The sequence below is a fragment of the Clytia hemisphaerica genome, unplaced genomic scaffold (genome assembly GCF_902728285.1).
Source record: "Clytia hemisphaerica strain Z4C2 unplaced genomic scaffold, Clytia hemisphaerica genome assembly, whole genome shotgun sequence".
Classification (NCBI taxonomy): domain Eukaryota; kingdom Metazoa; phylum Cnidaria; class Hydrozoa; order Leptothecata; family Clytiidae; genus Clytia; species Clytia hemisphaerica.
Window position 1 is genome coordinate 349,854 of NW_027103929.1, and position 24,169 is coordinate 374,022.

The 24,169-nt window shown below is 34.5% G+C and overlaps 1 protein-coding gene across 2 annotated transcripts; it reads right to left on the reverse strand.

The window, feature by feature from the left end:
• Nucleotides 1-203: 203 nt before the first annotated feature.
• LOC136809753 (pre-mRNA-splicing factor SLU7-like) lies at nucleotides 204-22,638 on the reverse strand. 2 transcript variants are annotated; one of them, XM_067066300.1, is made up of 21 exons: nucleotides 22,486-22,638; nucleotides 16,216-16,278; nucleotides 15,802-15,889; nucleotides 15,467-15,544; nucleotides 13,271-13,333; nucleotides 12,612-12,649; nucleotides 7,839-7,902; nucleotides 7,553-7,624; nucleotides 6,622-6,701; nucleotides 6,416-6,461; nucleotides 5,872-5,969; nucleotides 5,481-5,548; nucleotides 4,229-4,368; nucleotides 3,877-3,933; nucleotides 3,516-3,558; nucleotides 3,082-3,143; nucleotides 2,631-2,738; nucleotides 2,078-2,200; nucleotides 1,464-1,580; nucleotides 807-1,075; nucleotides 204-554 (listed from the first exon to the last, which is right to left on the reverse strand). In XM_067066300.1, the coding sequence occupies exons 1-20, from the start codon at nucleotides 22,620-22,622 to the stop codon at nucleotides 887-889; spliced, it is 1,734 nt and encodes a 577-aa protein (XP_066922401.1). In that variant the 5' UTR covers nucleotides 22,623-22,638; the 3' UTR covers nucleotides 204-554; nucleotides 807-886. The 2 variants fall into 2 exon arrangements, with proteins under 2 accessions (XP_066922401.1, XP_066922402.1); XM_067066301.1 differs by having other exon boundaries at nucleotides 525-573.
• Nucleotides 22,639-24,169: the final 1,531 nt, after the last annotated feature.

A 24,169-nucleotide genomic window follows, 5' to 3' on the forward strand; every position in this document is an offset into this window, starting at 1 on the left:
CTGAAAATAGCTACCGACCAAATCGAAATAAATTTGAGTTGAATTTATCTCAATCTTGTCCGGCACTACTTATAGGTAGCTAAGTTTTTAGTGTTGACATTCTGCAAATCTATTTTAATCATGTAGTTCAAATAAAAAATTTGACGATACCAAGGTTATTCAAGAGCTCGCAAGTCAAGCATGGATCTTATTTAAAAATATGGTTAAAATTCAGAATTAGATTTTTCGTTTTAAAAAAGTTCTTTAAAAAAAGCTTTACCTTCATAAGGTAAAAATAAAATCTTAATTTTAATACCAAATAATGTTTTGATCGTTTTTTGTTTTTTTTGCCGTTCAAACCTGCCCTTTAGTTAAAGGTGGCAAAAAATGCTTCAATCATTGCTTATTTCATGTATCCAATGGTAACTGCCTCAAAAAGGACCAGTAGAACTATCGGTGATAGAACATCCATCGCAACATCCCCAGAGTCTAATCTGGGATGCATTTGAATCGTTTCTAGATAACCAACCAAGTAGACGTTCATCTCATCAAGGATCTGCATCTCTTTATTCAGACTAAAAATCAAAAATAATTCTGAAAGATTAAAGCATGCGCTATAGTAATTTGTTTCGATAAATATTTAAGATTCTAAAAGTCGCTGTTGGTGAAATATTTTGCTGCTGGGGAAACCCTCGTTACTGAGATAGAATTTTTCACTTTTTTCAAAACAGAGTTCACTAACTGACAAACGAAAATTACTTTTGAATTGAAGTAAGATGGGCGGTAACATAAAGACGAGCCATGAAACGGCGGAAAAAATTACTTACTACAAAGTATCCGGCCACCCGCCCCTTTGGTAGTGGCGACTTCAGTGGGTGTGGGGTGTACAGGGGGCGGGTAAGCCTCCTCATCGTTTCTTCTTCATAAATTGTGCCATTGGATCATCTTGTAGTGATCGTTTCATTCGGTATGCTTCCATTTCTTCTACTGTAGGTTCAGCATTATTCAAATTCAACGAGTTGTAACCACGCTTACGTTCGTCCAACTTGAGAACTTCATCCATTTTTCGATTACGCTCGTCCTCAGCTTCTAATGCCTGTTATATACGTGCAAAATAAAATATTTCATTAGGGTTATGTAAGAGACGCGGGGTTGACTAGCCTCCTCTATCATATAACACAATCCCCCCTTACTTTTGGTTTGATATATTTTTATTTTTGTATGGTTTTGTTGCTTTTCATGTCACATGTGTCACGTCCAATTTTTTTATTCCTACCCTCATTGCAAGTAATAAATCTCCCCTTTCAACATGGTGGGGCGGACGAAATTGAGATTTACTTCCATCCAGCAAACAAGGGTATCCTGAAAATCTTAAATTTCAAAAAAGGAACGTTCCAATTGGAACGCAAAAGGAAAAACTTCGCAATTTGAAAGTATTTTTGAAATATATAATTCGAATGAAAATCCAAAGTACATGTTTATACCTTTCTTAGTTTTTCTTTCTTGGATTCTTTGTCTCCATCTTCATCGTCGTCATCTTTACCTTTCTTTTTATTCTTCTTTTTATTGCTTTTTTCTTCTGCCAACTTCTCACGATGCATCTAAAGCAAAATAGTTTTGAAGTATTATGGAATCTCCACAACTCAAACAGGCACGGAGTGAGATATGGAGTAGGTTTAAAAGGCATTGTTTTAAACTGCTAGGACTAGAAAATTTGTTTGAGTTATGTTCGAATTATGGAAACTGCACTGTAACAATACAGCCCTAAATTACGTAGATAGCTAATTTTCACAATTAGACTATTTTAATATTAGACCCTTAAACCTTCACTAATACAGATATATTGTTAGCCAAGGTTCCGAGCGCAGAAAGTTTTCGAGAAACGATTACTTTTTAATCTCTAACAAACTCGTCAAAACCTATTTTTATTGCCAATTATTCCTAAGAGCTCAACAAATATGTTTGCAATCAAGTGCTCGGATAAGTGGAGATAACTCGTTGAACAAAGGTTGTTCCTCACGCTTGACACTCAGCACTCAGGCTAATGTAGTTTTATTAGTTTTTAAACACAAAATCGAAAAAGCTGAAGCAATCGTACCTCAACGAGAGATTTCTTGCCACTCTTTTCGCCTTCTTTTCCTTCTTCTTCATTTTCCTCTTTGTCTTCTTCTTGACCGCCTTTTCTTTGGAATAACGTCACTCGGTCTAATGGCGTGTCCGTCTGTGAAGAGAACAAAGACATGATTTAGAACAATAATTCGACAGAGCAAGGCTTGAGGTGTCATTCCCACGAAATACTTTATTCGGATTAATTTTCACGAAATTTAATTTCGCGAGGCAAAAAATCGCGAAAATTTTTCTGGATTTAATCTCGCAAATTAGCGTCAATATTTTTAGCGTCAAATATTTCATGTTGAAAATGGTTCTGAAAACGCTAATTTTTGTCCAAAAGAAAAAAAGCAAATACAAGAAAGTTTTGGTCGAGAATCAGAACTCATAACTTAAATCCAACAAAAGTACGTCTGAGAGAACACTCCGAGAGTTCTTTGGGAATAATGGGCGCTTTAATCTACAAGAATTACGGAGCTGATTTGACAACCTATAGCCTAATTTTGCAGCAGAAAACTGATACGTATTTTCAAATTACTCACGTTTCGAGCGACTTTACCAGCTTCACCAGTGCAATAAGATTGTTTGATGAACGAATGACAGCAAGCATATCCCCATCTGAAAGTCTCCCAAAACGATCCCCACACAGACTGAAAGGAATATCAGAAATAAATATAAATTCAGACTGAAAATAGATTATTAAAACGTCAAAGATATAAAAAGTGCATTTTTAAGGAAAAAGGTATGATTTCTGTTATAATTATATACCTATTAACATTTAGCTTTCAGATGTTTGGGGCGAGTGGGGCGATTTTTGCAACCCGGCCCGCGAAAACAAAAAAATCAATTGACGAATCTAAACCATGTTATTCATAATATGCACAACAACCCGTAACTTAATACTTAAGTATTTTTCAATCTCCCATCAGGGGGGCCATCAGCAGTGATATGAGGTTATGGGAAAGTAGCATATGAAAATGAAATATATCTTACAGTGTGATTATTAAGATAAACGTCTTCCTCGTATTTTGAACTAACAATTGCTTTCTCTTGACCTAAAAGGTACATAGAATACAAAAACAATAGATATGGATCAGGGATACAAATTGAGGAATATCAATATTATTCTTGGTTTGCTTGGGAGTAGGTGATAGTGAATTTAGACTTGGGATAGCAATTAAATGTTTACCCTAAAAAAATCAAAATGTCAAAAGGAAAATGAAATCTTTATTTTAATAAATCAAAGGAAGAAAGCAACAGGTTTGCTATAAATTCAATCTTAGATCAGTGATTACTAAACAATGATTAACCGAAATAGGGAAAAATGAATTTGGTGCTCTTATTCCCGTCTGAGAACATCGCGGATATATAATGAAAAAAGTCACCACTAGTCGCCAAGGTATGAAATAAAGTAAAATAATACCTACCTTTGACAACTTTGCCAGTTCTTGAGTATTCAACGTATTCTTCCTATAAAGAATATTTTTGTAAGAACTTATTGAGACTTTTAAGTTACACGGTATATATTGGGTCAGTAAACCGTATTGGTGGCAAGGCTTGTCGATACCCTTTTCATATTTCCAGAAAAAACAAAAAAACATTCAGAACTATCTATGTACTGAAAACTGTAAAAGTCGGATTAGATAAGGTATATATCCCAGCTCCTCGTGATGTCTTTTGACAAATGAAATCGCTAGAATCTTAAAGTTAAATCGAAATGGCTTGTATAAAATACATAACATAACAACGTGGAATTCTTGGAGAGAAATAAAATTGTATTAACCCTACCGTCTGTGCAAGAAGAAGTTCTTTCGGTGGCGCTTCCAAATGTTCAGCTCCCCCATACTGAAAATGGAAGAAACAAATATTTAAAAAAAATTTAATATATCGCAAAACTATTGTACTGTTTTCAGCTAGTGAAGCACCCGGTGATAAATGTTACCTATAACTTCAACTCAAATTAGAGATGAAGTTGCCTCTCCCTAATTCGAACTTCTATTATATGAATCTCTCCAAAATTCGAACTAATTTCAAGTCCCCCGTCATAGAGAGACCCTATTGAACTTCTTTCAATAATCTGAGTCTGTCTGTGATTCGAACAAATAAGATTTCCCGTTCGAACTCGAATTTGACGACATACTTTAGCGAGAACTCCCTCCTTTTGGTCTTCTTTGTAATTATCCTTCTTGACTTTGTAAGTTTTATGGAGCAATTCCAACTTTGTGGGATCAGCTTGTAAATGGACGTCCGAACCTTGCTCGTATGCTTCCCAAGCGAAAACTGTAAGAACGAAATGTTAGTATTATATCCATTAAGAAATTCTCTATCAAATCATAATATTTATGTGTAATTAATATTTCTTTTCCTTTCTTAGAATGATTTAAAAAAAACTGTGGGTACTGTATATTAGGGGGAGGGGGAGATAAAAAACTTTTTGCAAAAATTAAGGCTTGAATTAGAATTCCGGCAGGTCCAAAATGCATAAAACATAATGCATATTGCATAAAGCAATGCATAATAATTGACAAATGTCAATTTTAGAGGCTATAATAAAGAGAATTTGAAAGATAATACTTTCAACAAAACAAATACACCATTTTCTACCAGAAAATAAAGGGTAGAAAGCTGTAAATTTGAATTTTAGATGACGAAGAAAATCTATGATCCACTGAAAATGCTTGTCGCCATTTTTATTTTCATAGTTGTATTTTACAGAACGTAGTATAGTGTAGAAATAAAAACACGAAATATCTCCTCCGTATATTACTTTTCTAAGTTCTCAGAGATCTTTTCGAACAATTGCTAATAAATTTCAACGGGCTTTCCCTCTTACAAAGCATTAACCATGTGAATGCTTTTTGTTAGATAAGCCAATATCGAGCCAATATAAATTAAAGAGTTTCATGCAAAAGCTAGATCAAAGAAAATAGACTTCGAATCTTTTTACATTCGAATGTTTATGGTTTTTCTGAGAAAGAAGAAGGGGGAAACCTTTCTGATCTGTTGTATCTTCTTATTATTTATGCTGACGGATAACCCTTTGTTGTTATGATTCGAATGATTTCTCTTTCGCTCGGATTCGAAAAGTAAATATTATATGTCTGGGGAAATCCCTCTGATTGGAATGTTTACAAGAAACTCTTCTGAAGAGGTTTTCGCAGTTTTAGCCTCTACAAAGGAGAGTTTTAGAAAATAAAAAATCGTTCTGTAAATTACACAGAACTATTATGCATTATGCAATATGCATTATGTTTTATGCATTTTGTACCTGCCGATTAGAATTCCTATCAGTTGAAAATGAAAAAGATAAATTTCCTAAAGAAGTCAGGATGGGTCATAAAAGTAATGCAGAAGAGGAATAATCAATAAAAACAAAGATAGTCATCACTTACGCTGTGCGTTTGCAACATCTTTGACATTTCCAGACGCTCTGACAAAATTATCACCATAATAATTGACACTAAAGAAAAAAACACATGAGGTTAATGCATGACTCTCAAGCATTTCTGAGACATTTCTAACTTAACCCATTAAGTTCCACTACCGAGTCGAGATTGGCAATTTCTTTTTCTTAGTGGGGGATGTGTACGCAAAATTTGTAAAAAAATGAACGGTGTGATCAAGGAACTTGGTGTGATGGCATTTCATAGGCTTAAAGGCGCAAAAAAAACAACTACATCTGAACCTGTAAAGAAGCATAAATTATAAAGTCTAATTTTTAAGTTAAAAAACCAAAACGTTACGACACGTCAACAACGGATGATAGATGATGCAATCCCTTACTTTTTGCCTTTATCACCGTTCTTGTTGAAAGGGCTCTCCCTCATGGAACGTGTTTTCGGGTCGTAGAATGCCGAGTTTTGATCCAAATTATGCAAGTACTAAAATTAATTTAAATAGAATTTAATAATTCAGGCCTCATTTATATGGTTTCTTATCTTTTTACTTTTATCATAAAGCTGTGTTTTTCAGGGGGCACGATGCTTAATAATAGACCTTTAAATAAATTATGTAACGAACATCACTTGCCTCGTTTTGAAATTATTGCCATGGTGATTAACTCCCAGCAGATTTTATTACAACTACTTTCTATTCATAAAAAATTATCTAATATCTCAAGGGATATGAAGTTTTATTGAAGCCTGGTGGTTCACTTTTATTGGGGAAGATTATAAATACAATGCAAGAAATCGAGAGAACATCCTACAAACTTTTTGTTATTAAAAATCAGATAAAAGTTTTGTCAGTGCATAAAAATTGGGAAAATCGCTTTGATTACAGTATATAAAATTTGAATTGCGTAAAATTTGTAATAAAATTATTATACCTTGGCTGTATCTTCACGGATTCTCAAATTTCGAACAGTTTGCCGCCTGAAAAGTATATACACAATCAACATCAATTATTTTTTAAGGAAAGCATGTAAAATGTATAATAGAGTACACAATAAAAAATTTCTAAAGACAAACTTCGTAATATGCAGGATGCAGGGAGAAGTAAAATGCGAAGAAACATGCAAAATGTTTGACATACACATTAGAGTCGAATTTTTGGCCAGGCATGTCAACCTGGTCTGCATATTTATCCTCTTCTTCGTCGTCTTCCTTGTTGATCTAAAATGGAAACAGATTTGTGGTCAACCTCTTGAAACTATAAAACACAACACCTGGGAATACTTATAGATATCTAATAGCCCCCAACTACTTTGAAACTAGGCCAGTGCCAGCGCCTCCAAGACGTTTTGCTTTTTTCCAAATTTCAAATTGTTCATGAGCAAGCTTTTGTGATTTACTTTCGTGAATTTGAGGGTACTGGGAAGCCCACCAGTTTTTGTATATTGGCGTTTTTGAGACAAAATGTCATTAGCTTGATAATTTTGAGGAAGATGCCTTATTTTCATCATTCTTTTACTTACCACAAAAGCCCCATAATTATTGATCTAAAAAAGTTTAAACATTTTTGTCATTTTTCTGTCTTAAAAAGAACTCGGTATAATCCTATATCGCAAACACGGGTAAAGTACAAGAATCTCAGTATGCGGACTGCGGACTGACGGTATGTGCGGGCCAAAAATTGGTTTTAAAATTGCACCCTTACAGTGCAGCAAAAATCAGTGAAAATCATACCCTTAGAGTGCATTTTCCCCCAAATTTTCGATCCCTTTCGTGCAAAAAATGATCAAAATTCTAGTATTTTTGGTCAAAATATCTAGATTTTTCAATAATTTTCTGAAATTTCTACCCTTACAGTGCATCTCTAGTTTTTCCGACCCTTACAGTGCATTTTAAACATATTGGAAAAGGTACCCTTAGTTGAAGGAGAGTGAAAAATTATGTCAATACTGCGGACAAGGCTTGTATCTGAGAATTGGCAAAAATCAGTCAGTTGTTTTTCCAGTGTCTATGATAGTTCCATGGTGAAATTAAACAAATATTCAAGAAAATTTTTTGGTTCATTTTTTTACCGTTTTAATAATGTCGAGATTTCCGGATTCCAGTTCTTCCTCAAGCTTAGCTGCTTTCAACTGTCTTTTTGCCTAGAAATGAAGGACAAAAAGCACAATTAGCGTTATACGACATAATCGCAACAAGCATTACATATTGTATGCTTATATCCAAAAAAAATACTTCAAAGATAACGGAAAGAAACAAACACGTAAAAAGAAACAGAATTGACTATTACAGATTGAATGGAAGAAGCAAACTAGATCAATTTTTAATGATCTGGAAATCTTGGAATTATTTAATTACCTCATCAACTCTGGCATATTCTTCCAATACTTTGTGGTGCACTTTGACATCATACGCTGCCCATCTATATGAAAATCATTAGAAAATAAGCTATACTTTTATGGACCTACCTGACAATATAATTAGACAAATTTCTTAAGCCTGCCGTCCACTAGGCTATTTTTAGCTATCGCGAAATGATCATCTATAAATAACACTGTCTATCGCGAAATAAACCTGTCTATCGTGTTATTTTATTTCACGATAGGCGAGACCAATTTAATTTGTTGTTCTATGGGCAGATCGTTAGAAAAATATGGGTCGGTCGCTCGGTAAAATAAGAATAAATTTTTCATTTATCAGTGTTCGCAAGGTACCGAAAAAACTTTCCAAAAAATATCTGGATCAAATATTCACTTTTTTTATCTTCGATGAAGATCATATAAAATTTTAGTATATGAAATGCTTGATTTTCTGAACTTTTTTAATTTCTTGAATTAATTTTCAGCTTTATTCAAATTTGATTCTTACAAATAACTAGTGTGTAAAATATACTGTAGTGGAAATTCCAATATTATTATTTTTTCGATTTTAACAAAAATAGGGTCGATCGGGCCCGTAGAACAAAGGGAGTGAAAAAGTTTTCATTCAAGATTTATCCAATTGCGAAATCTTTGTTTCGCGATGATTTTTAACAATAGAACCACCTGCATTTCTTTTATTTCAATGTTTGCATAAGATCGAGTTACATGTGATCGAAGAAAAAATGAGAGAAAATCATTTTGCGATAAAAACATCTTCATCACATGAGAGCATTTTTGACTTTTGGTGTGTGCTCAAGTGTACACGCTTTTTTATTAGAACCCAGTTTATAAGAACATTGAGGCTGAAATTCGTCGAAGAATTAAGAACATCATAAGATGCCTCAGTTTGGAAAAAAATGACAAAAAACTACAAATTTTTTCAGTTTTAACCAAACTTAGGCACATATTTTCTAAAATTTATAGTCAAATATTGTCCAAATTTTAACAATTTCAAGTGCTCTTTAATTTGCATGATATTGTCCAATCGCGAAACCTTTCTTTCGCGATAATTCTTAACAATAGAACCACCTGCATTTATTTTATTTCAATGTTTGTATAAGATCGAATTACATGTGATCGAAGAAAAAATGAGAGAAAATCATTTTGCGATAAAAACATCTTCATCACATGAGAGCATTTTTTACTTTTGGTGTGTGCTCAAGTGTACACGTTTTTTTTATTAGAAACCAGTTTATAAGAAAATTGAGGCTGAAATTCGTTGAAAAATTAAGAACATCGTAAGATGCCTCAGTTTGGAAAAAAAATGACAAGAAACTACAATTTTTTCCTCTTTTCAAGCAGTTTTAACCGAACTTAGGCACGGATTTTCTAAAATTGATAGTCAAATATTGTCCAAATTTTACCAGATTTAAGTGCTCTCTAATTTGCATGATATTGTTGATTTAGAGTAGTCTGAAAAATTAAGAACGCATTTAAGAACGTTTCAGGCTGAAAATTGCTAAAAAATAAGCACATCCAGGCTCAGCCAAATTTTAGTTGTTCTAATTAAGAAAAACGTGTAGTGTGATTAAATATTTCCTATCTATAGGAAATATTTGTTAAAACGGTAATTTTTCTCCTTCTCCTCCTTCTCCTTCTTCAAGTCTAACGCTCGGTTTTGGTCAATTTCGTGAGTTTGTACATGAGTCTCTTTTTAAATTAAGCTCCGGCGGTAAAAACAGTAGGATGTTCTTTTTTCGAGGCGGAAGACGTCATTTCTTCGAGAAACGTCTGTGGTAAATATCCGTACGGCGCTCTATTCTCCTTGTCGATCGGGCAACGTCGGCCGTTTTTGAAGCGTATTGTTGATCGGACTGTCAAAACAAAGATGGCAGAAAATAGACAACAACTTTTGCTCTTTAGCTACTTTTCTTTGCTTTGGTTTATATGCTTTGATAAGTTGAATTGGATCATGATTTTTGTACGATTGTCACAAGGAATGGTCGATAGTGAACTTTTCTTAATATTCCTTTCTGGATTTGATGTTTCGTTTACATTCTGTTGGTTTTGAATGAGCTGGAATGAGAGATGATACATATCTCTTGGTCTTGGAAAAACTAGGACATTTTATCAACTTTCACAACAAACTAACTTCAATTTTGTTTGTATATTTACATAAATCATACGAAGGCAAGTGACTGTGAATAAATCTGACCATGTTATACCTGAAAAATTACATACTTGCAATATGAAAAAAGTTTGCACCCAACGAATGCAATGCCGACAATGCAAGTTTTTTTATCTACAACAATGAATTAACTGCTGGGGTTAGTGACAGTTAAGGAAAACTCGTTGCAGTTATAAATTTCAAATTTTAAAGCTGATAACCGGATCCGGAACACCACGGCCCCGCCAATACGAAGAATGTTATGTTATACTTCTTAAAAGGTTTATTGCATTGAATATGGATGTTAATAATTTGAAAACACCTCACATGTACAATTAAAATTTTTCTTGAACTTGGAGATTTTCTTCCCCGCGTGCATTTTAAAACGTGGAAAACTTTAGTTGTGAATTTAGAGATCTTTTGCAACGTGTGTTTTAAACGTGGAAACTTTTGTCGTGAATTTGGAGATTTTCTTACCGTCAACTGCTCCAACTTGGGACTATCTGACAAAGCATGGGACGGCAATTTGGTCACCATTTCACCGAACCTCCAAAGTCATTTGACTTGAGTTAATGAACGGCGTATTAAAAAAATGGCAAAACGATGGAGCGTTTGACGTCACTCGCGCAGCAAGTTACACGTTCTCTAATTCTACAATCGGCGCTATCAGTGAAAGTTATCGTGACATGTTATGAAAGGAAGTATGATTGATAAACTTGGTGGAGTTATCAAAACAAATTTGTTGTCAAAGCGATTTAACAAGTTAGTAGTGAAAATACAGACCAGATATCAAACAGTCCCATGTTTCGACCAATCGTCCCAAGTTAAAGCAGTTGACGGTATGTTCATTTAAAATGTGGAAACTTTTGTGATAGATTAGATAGATAGATAGATTACACGTGCATTCAAACCGTGGAAAACTTTTGTCGTGAACTTGACATTTTCTTCCACATGCATTTAAAAAATGAAGAAAACCCAAGTGATTTCCTATGCTTTTGGAAATCATAAAATGGCTTCTGTTAGGGGAATTTTTTCCTATCGACATTCTTTCAGATTATGAAATGTTTCCCAGTATATAAAAATGTGATTTTTTTATTTCCATTCTGTCGGAAAATATGAAATTGTTTCCCTGTTTTGAAAGATTTGCACTTTTTAGCACGTACATTATTTCAAAAAACTCCAAAAAAGTTACTTTAAATTTTTACACTTTTTACAATATTTCATATATGAAAGTATAATGCAAAATATTTCATCTCATTTTGAAAATATATAAAAGTTTCTTTGGTTTTCTTACTGTGAAATATTCTCCTTTTTGTCATTCTTTCATTTTAAATATTTTCCCTTTTTGGCTATATAATATTTCTGGAAATCACCGCTCAAAATAATAATTATATAATCAGGTCTTTTGATGTGTTCAACAACACTCTACTTGGCGGTGCGACGCCGGGTGATCGCTAGTATAATACTAAAATCCATTTAAAGTTCACCTAACGAAAATTAAAGTTCCAGCCAATTTGATTACTGAATTGTTATTCTCAGTCAAGTTCAGCTTGGATATATTCCGTGATCCGTAGCTTTGAACCTACAGTCATCTCATGAATAATCCTGTAAATACTGGCAATAACATAAATGGAAATTTGAAATTCTTAGGGACTTGTGCTGGCTTGATGTTATCTGAGAGTTAAAGCACTTTGAAATCTTTTGAGGATATCAATTATTATTTTAACATTTGTAAAGGAAATATTTATCCGCATCTTTGCGGCTCTTGTTGTATTTTGTATCAACATGCCAAGAGGCAAAACTAATTTAGAAGAAGATGAAAAACTATCTGAAGCCGTCAGGAATTATACATGCTTGTATGATAAGTTGCATCCCGACCAAAAAAAAAAAACACTCAAGAAAAACTATTGGAGCAAAATCAGAAAATTTCTTGGAATGGAAGAACGTAAAAATATAATCCACAGATTTGTCTGATTTTTATCATCCAATTTCTATTACTTTATGTGGATATTGCAAATAGTTTTACTTTATCTATCCTACTCTTGAGTTGAGATGGTATTCGATCTAAATGAATAATTATTTTAATTTTCCAGATACCGCTGAAAAAACCTTCGACTCATCTTGAAGTTGGAAAGAAATTATATCTATTTCGCAATTATCCTACTTAATAGTGGACATGTAAAATAACTTCAGACATGAGATAACATTTTGCGATTACATTTCGCGATAACCAAAAATAGCAGTGCCGTGCACTACACAGCAGGCTTTACTAATCATTTTTTCAAGTTGAAAAGTGAAAAAAAAAACAATTTCTACAATCGGCGCCGAAATATTTGGCAAAAAAGAGGAATTCCTTCAAAACTTTTAAACCGCAAGCAGCCGCATATGATTTTTGAGGGCTTTGAAGTACGGTTTGAAAGTAGAGTTTTAACTCTGGGTTTTAACATTAGACTTTAAGACTTAGACAATTCTCGCCCGAGCTTCAAATTATGAAAAACGTTAAAATACCCAAAATTGTCAATATATTTCGGTGCCGATCGTAGCATAAAAATCTTTGCGTACAAAATAAAGCTTTTGTAACGATTCCAACGTAACATAACTTACCTATCTCTTTTACCATCAAAGTCAAACTTCAGTTCTCCCTAAAATGTAGGAGTTGTTGTATGCTACTTATTTGATAAAGAGACAATCTAATAGTGATACAATTTAATCCACTGGGCATGAATATGAATATGATAAACGTAGATTTAATGCAATCCTTATTCTTTTATCTATTGTAACTATTTGTTACCTGAAGGAGCAGCAAACATTACATATAATTTGTCTCATAACTATCAGAAGTTTTCTGACTAAAGTAAATCTAGCACTTTTGATGGAGATACAAGATCTTCACCCTTCACATAAAAATCCCAAAAAATACTAACTGGGAAAATATCAGGAAACAAGTTCAAGAATTTAACTTCAAAGATTTTAACAATACACGCTTATACTTATACAGAGGAAGATTTTTTAGTGTACATAAAAATGGAATAGGAAAATCAAAAAAATGTAACTATGAAAGGTATCGAAAATCCCCCATCTGAATAAATGATGAAATACGAATATAGGTATATATCCTATTCTATAATAAAGAAATACTCACTTAAAAAAAAATTTAGTTCGAAATATTTTTAGTATTTCTAATAAAAAGCTTCATACATTCATTCATTCATCCACAGATATGAACTGTTTGTTTTTCCTATAAGCTTTTCAAATTTACTTACAGGTAGGAGTTCGTCAGGTTTTATGTCTTCACCAGAAAACTTAGCACCGACTCTTCTTGGCCTCTGAAATACAAAAAAATATAAATAGATCCCTCAGTAAATAGACAAAAGATTTTTCAACTTTTCATTATTTATAAGTTTTTTGTATACACATTGTTTTTATAAGGAATCTTAACTTCGAGCTTGGATTTCCTTACTTATTTTTCCAACGAATTTCAACATTAAAGTTCCTTATCAAGTGACTTGATTACTTTACTTGAAAGTTTGGGCATACTGGAGAAGTGGGACGTGGGACGGTGGGACGCTCAAGTGGGACGGTAGTGGGACGCTAAGGTGGGACGGTAGTGGGACGCTAAAGTGGGACGGTAGTGGGACGCTCAAGTGGGACGGTAGTGGGACGCTAAGGTGGGACGGTAGTGGGACGCTAAGGTGGGACGGTAGTGGGACGCTAAGGTGGGACGGTAGTGGGACGCTAAAGTGGGACGCTAAGGTGGGACGGTAGTGGGACGCTAAGGTGGGACGGTAGTGGGACGCTAAGGTGGGACGGTAGTGGGACGCTCAAGTGGGACGGTAGTGGGACGCTCTTTTATATGTATTTTGTCTTTTTCTTTTTATAATACAGTGAAGAGGGACAGGTCAAGTACTTATAAACAATACACAGATCGATCGAAATGTTTTTGACTTTTTTCATAGTGAATGGATTATAAAATAATAACATAATCAATTTGATCGAAGCTACAAAGACACAAAAAGCTAGTCAGTCAGAATCAAATCAATTTCTGGCTCCTCCTCTTGGCTCTTTTTGTGTAATTCAATTGTGTAATTTACAGAGCAATTTCAACAATTCTAACGCTCTTTTTAGCCTAGAGGCTAAATGTCTAAATCTGCGAGAACTGATTTTAAAGAGTATCATATAAAACAACATTCCAATCACAGGGATTTCCCCAGAGACAAGATGTTTACTTTTCGAATTCAAAATTCGAATGAAAGGAAAACATTCGAATCGACAACAAAGGGTTACACCATCAGCATGAATAATAAAAGTATCCACATTGTTCACGTGAAAGGGAAAACCCGTGAGGTGAAACATACACGTATAATTATAAAGACAAAAAGACAATATTCTAATAAAAGAGCGTCCCACTTGAACGTCCCACTACCGTCCCACTCATGCTGAGGGGAAAGCCCTTTATTACAATTAGAATGTTTTCTTTTCATTCGAATTCAAAATCGTGTTTCTGGGGAAACCCCTCTGATTCGAATGATTACTTTGTTATTCTCAAACTCTTCGAAATATAGTCAGGCTGCTGCTGGATTAAAGGGGGTAAAAAAGTTTTACTGGCCATTAGTTTTTCCCAGATTTAGCCTAGACAAAGTTGCAAAGGATTGAAAGTGTTGGAAAATAATAAAAATGTTCTATAAATTAGACAATATGAGCCTGAAGATAAGGAGCCAGAAATTGATTACACATTTTCCGGTGTTTATTTTTGACTCGCACGCATATTGCTTGGTAGCTTTTCGATCAAACATCCAATTTGAATATCATTATTATTCGTTTATCATCCACTATATGATAAAAAAAATCAATATATATATTTTGGCCGAAATCCTGTGTTGGTTGAAAACTGAAGAACAGATCATGTATATGTGTTTTGTGAAAGTATTCATTTACTCATATTGAGTTCTTTCTTACTCGTACATAATTATCAGAGAAGCAAAAATACAAAAGCCTTACGAGAGAGCGTCTCACTACCGTCCCACCTTAGCGTCCCACTTGAGCGTCCCACTACCGTCCCACCTTAGCGTCCCACTACCGTCCCACCTTAGCGTCCCACTACCGTCCCACCTTAGCGTCCCACTACCGTCCCACCTTAGCGTCCCACCTGAGCGTCCCACTCGAGCGTCCCACCTGAGCGTCCCACCGTCCCACGTCCCACTTCTCCAGTATGCCGAAAGTTTGGACTGATTTGATGCTTTATTAAACAATGGATTGCAACATAGAAGAAGACTTTTATTGAATGTTTTTTTCATAATATTTTATAATCTTCTTGTTTAGGTTTTTGTAAATGTGCAAGTTCAAGTTTAATAACTCGTATTTATTTTTCGAACCAATTCCAGTTTCAAGTTCCTTATAAACATGTTCCTTATAAAAAAATGTGTAAAATAAAAAATAATTTGAATAGAAAGTAAAATTACCTCAAGACAATCCTTCTTTTTATGTGTCAAGGCACCACAATTTTGGCATGCACCTTTACGGAATTTGGTTGCAGATACCTTGAAAAATGAAACATTGGAAATTATATGTCATAATTTGTTATCTTCATTTTTGAATTTACAAAGTCTTACATAAAGCCTTTAAACTTCTAAATTCAAAATTTTCTTTCAAAATAAGGCAACCTGTTTGTTTTATAACACATAGACAAAATTATCTTAAACAATATTATATGTTTTCAGCATTTATAATGCCACATAGCACAAGTATTAAAAAGAAAAGACAAAGTCCAAAGAGTATAATTTCAAACGTTATTTACCTCTTTTACACCTTTTTTGTAATAAGCATTAATATTTGCAACTTCTTTTATCTTTTCAGGTTGCACTCGCTGATGTTTAAGTGTAGGTCTAGAGTGAAAGAAACCTTTTGCGTAAATATCCAATACAATTTAGATGTTATTTTTTCTGGATACCCATTTAAATAAATTTGATGTATACTAATTCTTTTTTGAGTTGAAGCTCACTAAGAAATGCAATCTTCTCAAAACGTACGAAACTATCACAAGCAGATGAGATATTTCAATATCATTAGACATAATTAGTGTTTGTGATGACTTGGATTATCATTTTTGGATTAATAACATATTTTAACTGTATCTTTATTATTATTGAAGAATGAGATGGATTGCAACATTTTACAAATAAAGCATTGCTTAAAGTAATTGGATACTCACCTGTTTTCACCAACATACCAGGGAACTGAGGTGATATATTGTGGAATGTGAGGATTGATATCTCTGAAAAAGTAAAAAGAAAAAGAACAAGCTAGATGCTAAATGGACCTACCTGATGATGAAAGTTAGATAGCAATGTGAGGAGAAAAATGAAAAAAATCAGTCAGAAAATGTAGCGTTTAGCGAAAATGCATAACGAAAAAAATTCATCATTGATTGTTGATGGGGGGAGAGGAAAGGGTTGTAAGGAAAAAATAAATAGAAAGTTCTGGTCGCAAAAATCAGTTTTATTGACAATTGAATCATGCTTGATGGTGAGCATTGTTATCAATAATATTTTTGTTTGAAAAAAATTGGAAATATAAGGGAAAAATCCAATGAAAATCTGCAAAAACGGCGATTTCCGGCATTTCCCACCGGAAGAAATTTTTCTCAAAAATCGAACTCGGCCATGTTTTGAGCATTGCGAATACGCATCTCTCTGCAAAATATCAGAAAAAACAAAAGATGAAAATTCGAGGAAATGTCATAAAACCGGTTTTTCCAGCATATTCCCGGCATTTTCGGCCGGAAAAAAAATGTTTCTCGAAAATCGAGCTCCGCCACATTTTAGGTATTGTCATTTTACATCAGTGTGAAAAATTTCATAAAAAAATATAAAGTACAGCTTGAGAAATTCAAGAAATACTGTCTTTCCAGCGAAAATAGGTTGTTCCAGAGATTTTTAAATAGTTCCGGCTTCAAAATTCAATTTTATTGAAAATTGAAACATGCTTGATGGTGGGCATTGCTATTGATAATGTGTTTGAATGAAAAAACAACCATTTAAAAGGAAAAAGCCCAATGAAAACCCAGAAAACGGCGATTTCCGGCATATTTCAGGCATTTTCCGCCGGAAAAAAATTTTTCTCAAAAATCGGCCATGTTTTGGGCATTGTTAATACGCATCTTTGTGCAAAAAATCAGAAAAAACTAATGATAAAATCTCGAGAAAATGCCAAAAAAACAGTATTTCCGGCATATTTCCGGCTTTTTCGGCCGGAAAAAAATGTTTTTCGAAATTCGGGCTTCGTCACATTTTAGGTATTATCATTTTGCATCAGTGTGCAAAATTTCATAAAGAAATATAAAATACAGCTCGAGAAAATCAAGAAATACCATTTTTCCGGCTAAATGGGCTGCACCGTTGATTTTTAGTAAGTTCCGGCTTCAAAACTCAGTTCTATTGACGATTGAACCATGCTTCAAGGTGGGCATTGCTATTAATAATGTTTTTGTGTAAAAAAACAATGAAATATAAGGAAAAAGTCCGATGAAAATCTGCGAAAATGGCGATTTCCGGCATATTTCCGGCATTTTCGACCGGAAAAGATTTTTTCTCAAAAATCGGACTCGGCCAAGTTTTGGGCATTGCTAATACGCATCTTTTTGCAAAAAATCAGAAAAAAACTAATGATGAAATCTTGAGAAAATGCCAAAAAAACGGTTTTTCCAGCATATTTCCGGCATTTTTGGCAGGAAATGAATTTTTTTCGAAAATCAGGCTCCGTCACATTTTGGGCATTACCATTTTGCATCATTGTGCCAAAAATAAAAAAAAGTAATGAGCCAATCCTGAGAAAAGCTGGTAACAGACGAACGAACGAACGAACGAACGAACGAACGAACGAACGAACGAACGAACGAACAAACGAACGAACGAACGAACGAACGAACGAACGAACGAACGAACGAACGAACGAACGAACGAACGAACGACGAACGAACGAACGAACGAACGAACGAACGAACGAACGAACGAACGAACGAACGAACGAACGAACGAACGAACGAACGAACGAACGAACGAACGAACGAACGAACGAACGAACGAACGAACGAACGAACGAACGAACGAACGAACGAACGAACGAACGAACGAACGAACGAACGAACGAACGAACGAACGAACGAACGAACGAACGAACGAACGAACGAACGAACGAACGAACGAACGAACGAACGAACGAACGAACGAACGAACGAACGAACGAACGAACGAACGAACGAACGAACGAACGAACGAACGAACGAACGAACGAACGAACGAACGAACGAACGTGGGTTAATTCATAGGACCTCCACCGGGGCACCCGGAGGTAGGTCCAAAAATAACTTTAGAATACCAAAACATTTAAGTACAAAGTCTTGCTCCTTATATCACTCTTTTTGTGTTCTATTTCTCTATTGTTTATTTTTACTTTTATAGTTCGTCCCCCCCCCTTTCTTAAGGGGGGGGGGTGACACCTTCCGAAAAGTTGAAAGGGTGGGATCAGACATTTTCATGAAAAAAGGGGGGAGGGGAAGCAAAGAAGGGGGGGCTTACATATTATATTGTAGATTATTTTCAAGCACAGGTTATGAAACTTGGTCTTCAAGAAAGGAAGTTTTCTGTTAGAGTAGTCTGAGTCAAAAAGAAGAAAGAAGTTAATTATTTTGCTTTCTCTCCAAGATATTTCACCATATAGCTGATAGCTATTTTTGTCCAAAATCTTTGGGGGGGGGATGCCAAGAAAGGGGATCAGACCCCTTTCTGCACTATGACTTTTTTACTTCCTTACTGTTTTTTCTGATTGATAAATTCCCTTGGGTATAAACAAGAGGAAGAATGCCTCAATCCCCACAAAATTTTCAACATCTTTCTGAGAGTTTCCGAAAGTCTTTCTGTGTGTGTATCATCGGTGAGAAAAGTAGAGCAGGAAGTTTTGAGAAAAATGCCTTGTTTAATCTGTTGCAGCTCATCTTGATTTACAGACAGTGAGAATGTATTTACATAGATGTCTAACCTTGTAAATAAGTGCTTTTTATATAATGGAAATACATTTCCTATGCTTTAAAATTGCCTTGTGTCTCTTTTCATTACAATCAATTTAATACCCTCGTTTTTCTGCGTTCTTTGTCTTTTTTACATTTTTTTAAATAGAAGTTTTAGTTTTTTGTACATAACTTTTGAAAAAATGAAGTAAAATTAAAAAGGGACACACCAAATTTTAAGTTAGGCTTTCTTCTGAACAACTCAGAAAATTGATTTATTTACTTTTTATTTTACTGCATTTCTCTGTCTTATTCTGCTGTAGTAGGCAATTGAAAACTCCTATTTTTTTGTTTCGGTCAGTGTTCCTTTGGCAGTCATTTAGAATTTTTTTCGATGTCTGTACTCGGCAACTTCATGACCTCTACAAAATCGACAATTTTGCCTGAAGGGAACAGCTGTGCGTGGGTTATAATAGGGGATTCAGCCAAATAGACCTTTTTTCAAAGAGGCCACCCTGTTGAATAATTATGTAGTCCAGCAGAAAAACAATGATAAAACCATGCATAATTATTATAATATGCATGATACAGTAATTATGCATGGCTGGCTCTATCATTGTTTTTATGGCTGGACTACATAATTATAAAGGTCTATTTTCAAACATAATCAGAAGAAACAAAAGTAAGCTCATCTGATAGCCCTATGCATAAGAAGAAAATGAGGGGTCATCTTTGAGAAATGGTAAAGTACGTAATGTTAGGAACATTTGTCGAGTTCCTGTATGCAACACCGTGATCCAAAAAATCATTTATAACAACACTTATTAAAAAATGACGTTTGTGTCTTTTCGCACTTTTTTTAGCCTAGACGATGTAACAAATATGTAAATATATGCACACTGTGCTTTTGATTGGCTGAAAACTTTTTTTTGCCCTGGAAAAACTTTTTCAAACTTTCAGCAATGATTGACCAAACTGTTACAATGGTCAGGTCAAAATTTTCAGGGTCAGGGTGGTTATGCCAAATAATGTTACAACAGGAACCACTGCTGTTATGGTGTCCATTTTGACAGCCAAGCCATATTTTATCATTCTACAGAAATCCCCGCTTGAAAAATCAAAACATTGATACATGGTCGAGTTTACTAAACTTTGCTGAATTAAAACGCGGGAAAATATCATATGACATATGACCATGGCTTCCGTTTAGTCTGATCATGATACTGATCACGTGATATAGCTTGATGTTTTGACTTTTTTAAACCAATGAAATCATTTGTTTATACCGCACCAAAGGCTGTTCTAGATTACCGCGAAAAAAAAAAACATGGGTCAACATGAACTTTAAAGCCTGCTGCGGGAAAGGTGAATGGACCAACATTTTTAAGTCAAAATTCATTGCAAGTATAATGCTGCAGCGTGGCACGTGCGTTTGGTTTGGGAATGCGAAACACGAACGCAAACTACCCATGTCTAAACTTTTCAATATATCTCCAGAACTAACAGATTTTTTGAAATTCTGTAAAAAGGTCTCAGTTCCTGAATAGTTTTACTATGTTCTATGAAAAAATCATAAGCATCAGTCAAATACTCGTTCATCTATTTAAGATTGAAGACAAAAATTTGCGAAGAAAAATATACCTTGAGCACAAAAAATGCTTTTTTAAACACTTTTTTCCACCGAAAAACAAATAACTTTTACAGACTTACCTTCCCCAAACATTGAAGAAGCCTCTACTAATTAAAGTAAATGAGATAAGATAAGATAAAACCTTAAAATCAACCAGAATTTACAACCTTTCGTCCAAAGCAAAAGACGTGCTTTTCTCGCCGCCATCTTGAATTTAAAATGAGAATTCTAGAGAATTCCATTCGTTTCCAGCTCCCGCGGTCTTTTTTCATCCAATCAGATCGCGCGATTTCACTTTCGCTTTCTCTAGTCCAATAAGACTGCGGGATTTGAGTCATGTGACTTATCTATTAAAAAACCCGCGTGAAATACAGGGGGTCAAAAATAGAAATACAGGGGGTCACACTACTGGCTACAGGAACTGAAAGCAAGCAATTAAGGCCAATATTTTTGGTTTTTCTGAAGGACAAAAGGTATAGGAAGCTTTACTGAAAGAGGGATAAGGCTGGGACAATCTATTTAAAAGATATGGACATAAAAAGGCACTTTTTTGGGTGATAATTAAGATTTTACTTAGAAACTTTAATTCTCTTACCCCCGTCTCGGCCCCCCCTGATATGAGCAAGGAAACCATGATGGCCACCCCTACTGAAAATTTCAGATCAAAACAAACAAGGAATTAATTCCTGTAACTCGAAGAAAATTGGAAAAAACTGGTTTTTGACTGTTTCTGATCCTAAAGTGCTATTTTTTGGTAAAAGCTATACAATTTATGTTTGGATTTCTAGAAAGCTTACCCATTCATTGTTAATACATTTTTTATTTGAAAGTAATCTCTTCATGGAATAAAAAGATATAGTCAAATCTTGTAGGGTCATTTTTCAAAATTTTTTTGCCAAATTCGATTTTCGCATTTCGCCATTTTACCCTACGCAAACGCACGTGGTGGTTTGAAACCTTGTTGTAGGTCTGGTGGAAAATGGATTTATTTCTGAATGTAAACATTACTGCAGCTAGAATATTTTTTTTATTTTGACAAACAAAAGGTTCAAGGTTTGTTTACTTTTTATTTTACTACATTTCTCTGTCTTATTCTGCTGTAGTAGGCAAATGAAAACTCCTGATTTTTTGTTTTTGTCAGTGCTCGCTCGGCAGCCATTTTGAATTTTTTTTTTCAATGTCTGTACTTGGCAATTTCGTGACCTCTACAGAATCGACGATTTTGCCTGAGGGGAACAGCAGTGGAACTCGGCAAATGTTTCTAATTGACTGATTAATTGTTACAATCCAAAATTCCTACCGTGAGATTGGATACTTGCATCAGTGGAGGCTAACATGCATAGCCTTCAAATGAAAGACCTGGCTGGTCATTAAAATACAATTATGCAGATCCGCTCGCAGCTCTACTCTACCATTTTTGTTTTGATTTAACTTTGTATTTTAATGACACCAGCCTGTTCGTTCATTTGAGGGCTATGCATGTTAGCCTCCACTGATGCAAGTTACCCTATCTCACAGTATTATTCTGATCTCTAAAGAAGGGTGACGGAATTAGAAGATGTATGTCAACAGTTGTCAACATACATTCATTAGACCAAATAATTATGATGGTAGCTAAGTTTTTGAAAATAAAATCAGACATCAAAATCAGGAAAAATCAGAATGAACATGTTATGAATATGTTTTTCATGCTGGTTAGCACAGTCTAGACTAATTTTTCTATAGAAACAAAGGTCAGTCTCGCGCTGGGTGACTGGGGAACAAAAATTTTTACAAAATGAAAAATGGCCAAAAAAAGGTCTTTTCCCTATACAAAACATGTTTTTTTTTAGAGGAAACTATCATACCTTCCTTCTTCATCAACTTCAGGTGGTGCTGTTCCTGCTTTTCTTGCTTCTTCAAGTTCTTTTTGCTTTTTCCAATCAACTCTTTTATTTTGAGTTTCATTTTTTTTGGGATCTGTACTGACTGCTGAGGACGCCATGTTGGATTTGATGTTAAGATTCTAGATGTATAAAGGCCTATATATTTTAAAGTCCGGATTATAAATATGCCGGATCAGTGAGTTACCGGTATGTAATTTTTAAAGCCTAGTCTACATGACCCTTTTTTTGTATGACCGTTTGCGAAAAAAGGAAGGAAAGAAGGGTGAAGGGGCAATCACCAAACATCAAACAGTCAAAACCAACTCAGTGAGTCTCTGACAGCTCTGGACAGCTTTCAAATTTTATATTTATTGTTTCCTATGATCATACTTTCTGACTATTTGACCTTTTTTAAGAACAAAAATATATTTTTCGATCCGGAACATGTGCCGGAAAAGAAAAGCTATGATATGATATGATATGATATGATTTCTTTTCTAATAATAGTTTCCGAAATATGTCTATGTACACAAGTCAGCCCTTTTGGGCTTTGGTTCTATGTACATTTAAAAAATAGAATATCTAAAAAAAAAAAACGTGGCATCAGTCAGTCAGGAACAGTCGCCTTATTTAGGAAAATCAACATTTAGGGAAATCAACAACAAAGATGGCGGACGCACGCACGCGAATTCAAAATGGCGTCCGATTTCTTTGAAATGCTTTTAAATAACAAAATCAAAATCTAACAAAATCTAACAAAACTACAACAAAACAACAAACAACATCTTTACAACACTTATAAACGCTTATCAACTACAATCATGGGACTATCATGGGTGGAAGCAAGAGATCAACCAAAAAGAAAAAACAAATGAAAAGCAACAACAACAACAATAATGATAGTCAACAGCTGAATGCATCTATCCTTATGTCTATGTCAACACCATCCCAAGAATTCTTACCAACTCATCTAAAATCACCACCACTGGCTCTGTCCCCTGCTGTCGTGGATTTAAACAAAAAGTTCGAATCGATCCTCAACTATGGCGCGCCAAAAGGCTTTTTAATACTAACTTTTTTTTATAATACCAACTTTCACTTTTATAATACCAACTTTCATTTTTATAGTATCAACTTTTTTTTATAATACCAACTTTTTATTATTATACAAACTTTCATTTTTATAATATCAGATTTTTTTTTTAAATAGCAACTTTTTTTTATAATACCAACTTTTTTTATAATATCAACTTTTTTTTATAACACTAACTTTCATTTTTATAATATCAATTTTTTTGGTCTCGCTTAGTCAATTTTCTTTTTTCACCATGTAGACGGGCCTTTACAGTTCTTCACTGGAAAATCTACATGAGGCACATGGTCATGGATGTCCTGTCCTTGACTTGGCTGTTGGCTGCTTGGGTAAAGGGTAAATTGAGTAAACGCTGAGTTGAGTAAAGTAGACGAGAAGGCACTTTCGATTTCAAGCGCAACTTTTTGTCGTCTCCATGGAAACTTTGAATTTCTGCTGAAAAGGGTCTGGATCGGTTGATGGATTTTGGTTGGCAACAAATAGGCCATTTCACACTCGAAATGAATCATGGGTAATCAGGACTGGTTGCGCTCTAGTAACGACTTCCGGTTGGCTAGACGCAAAAATCTTTAA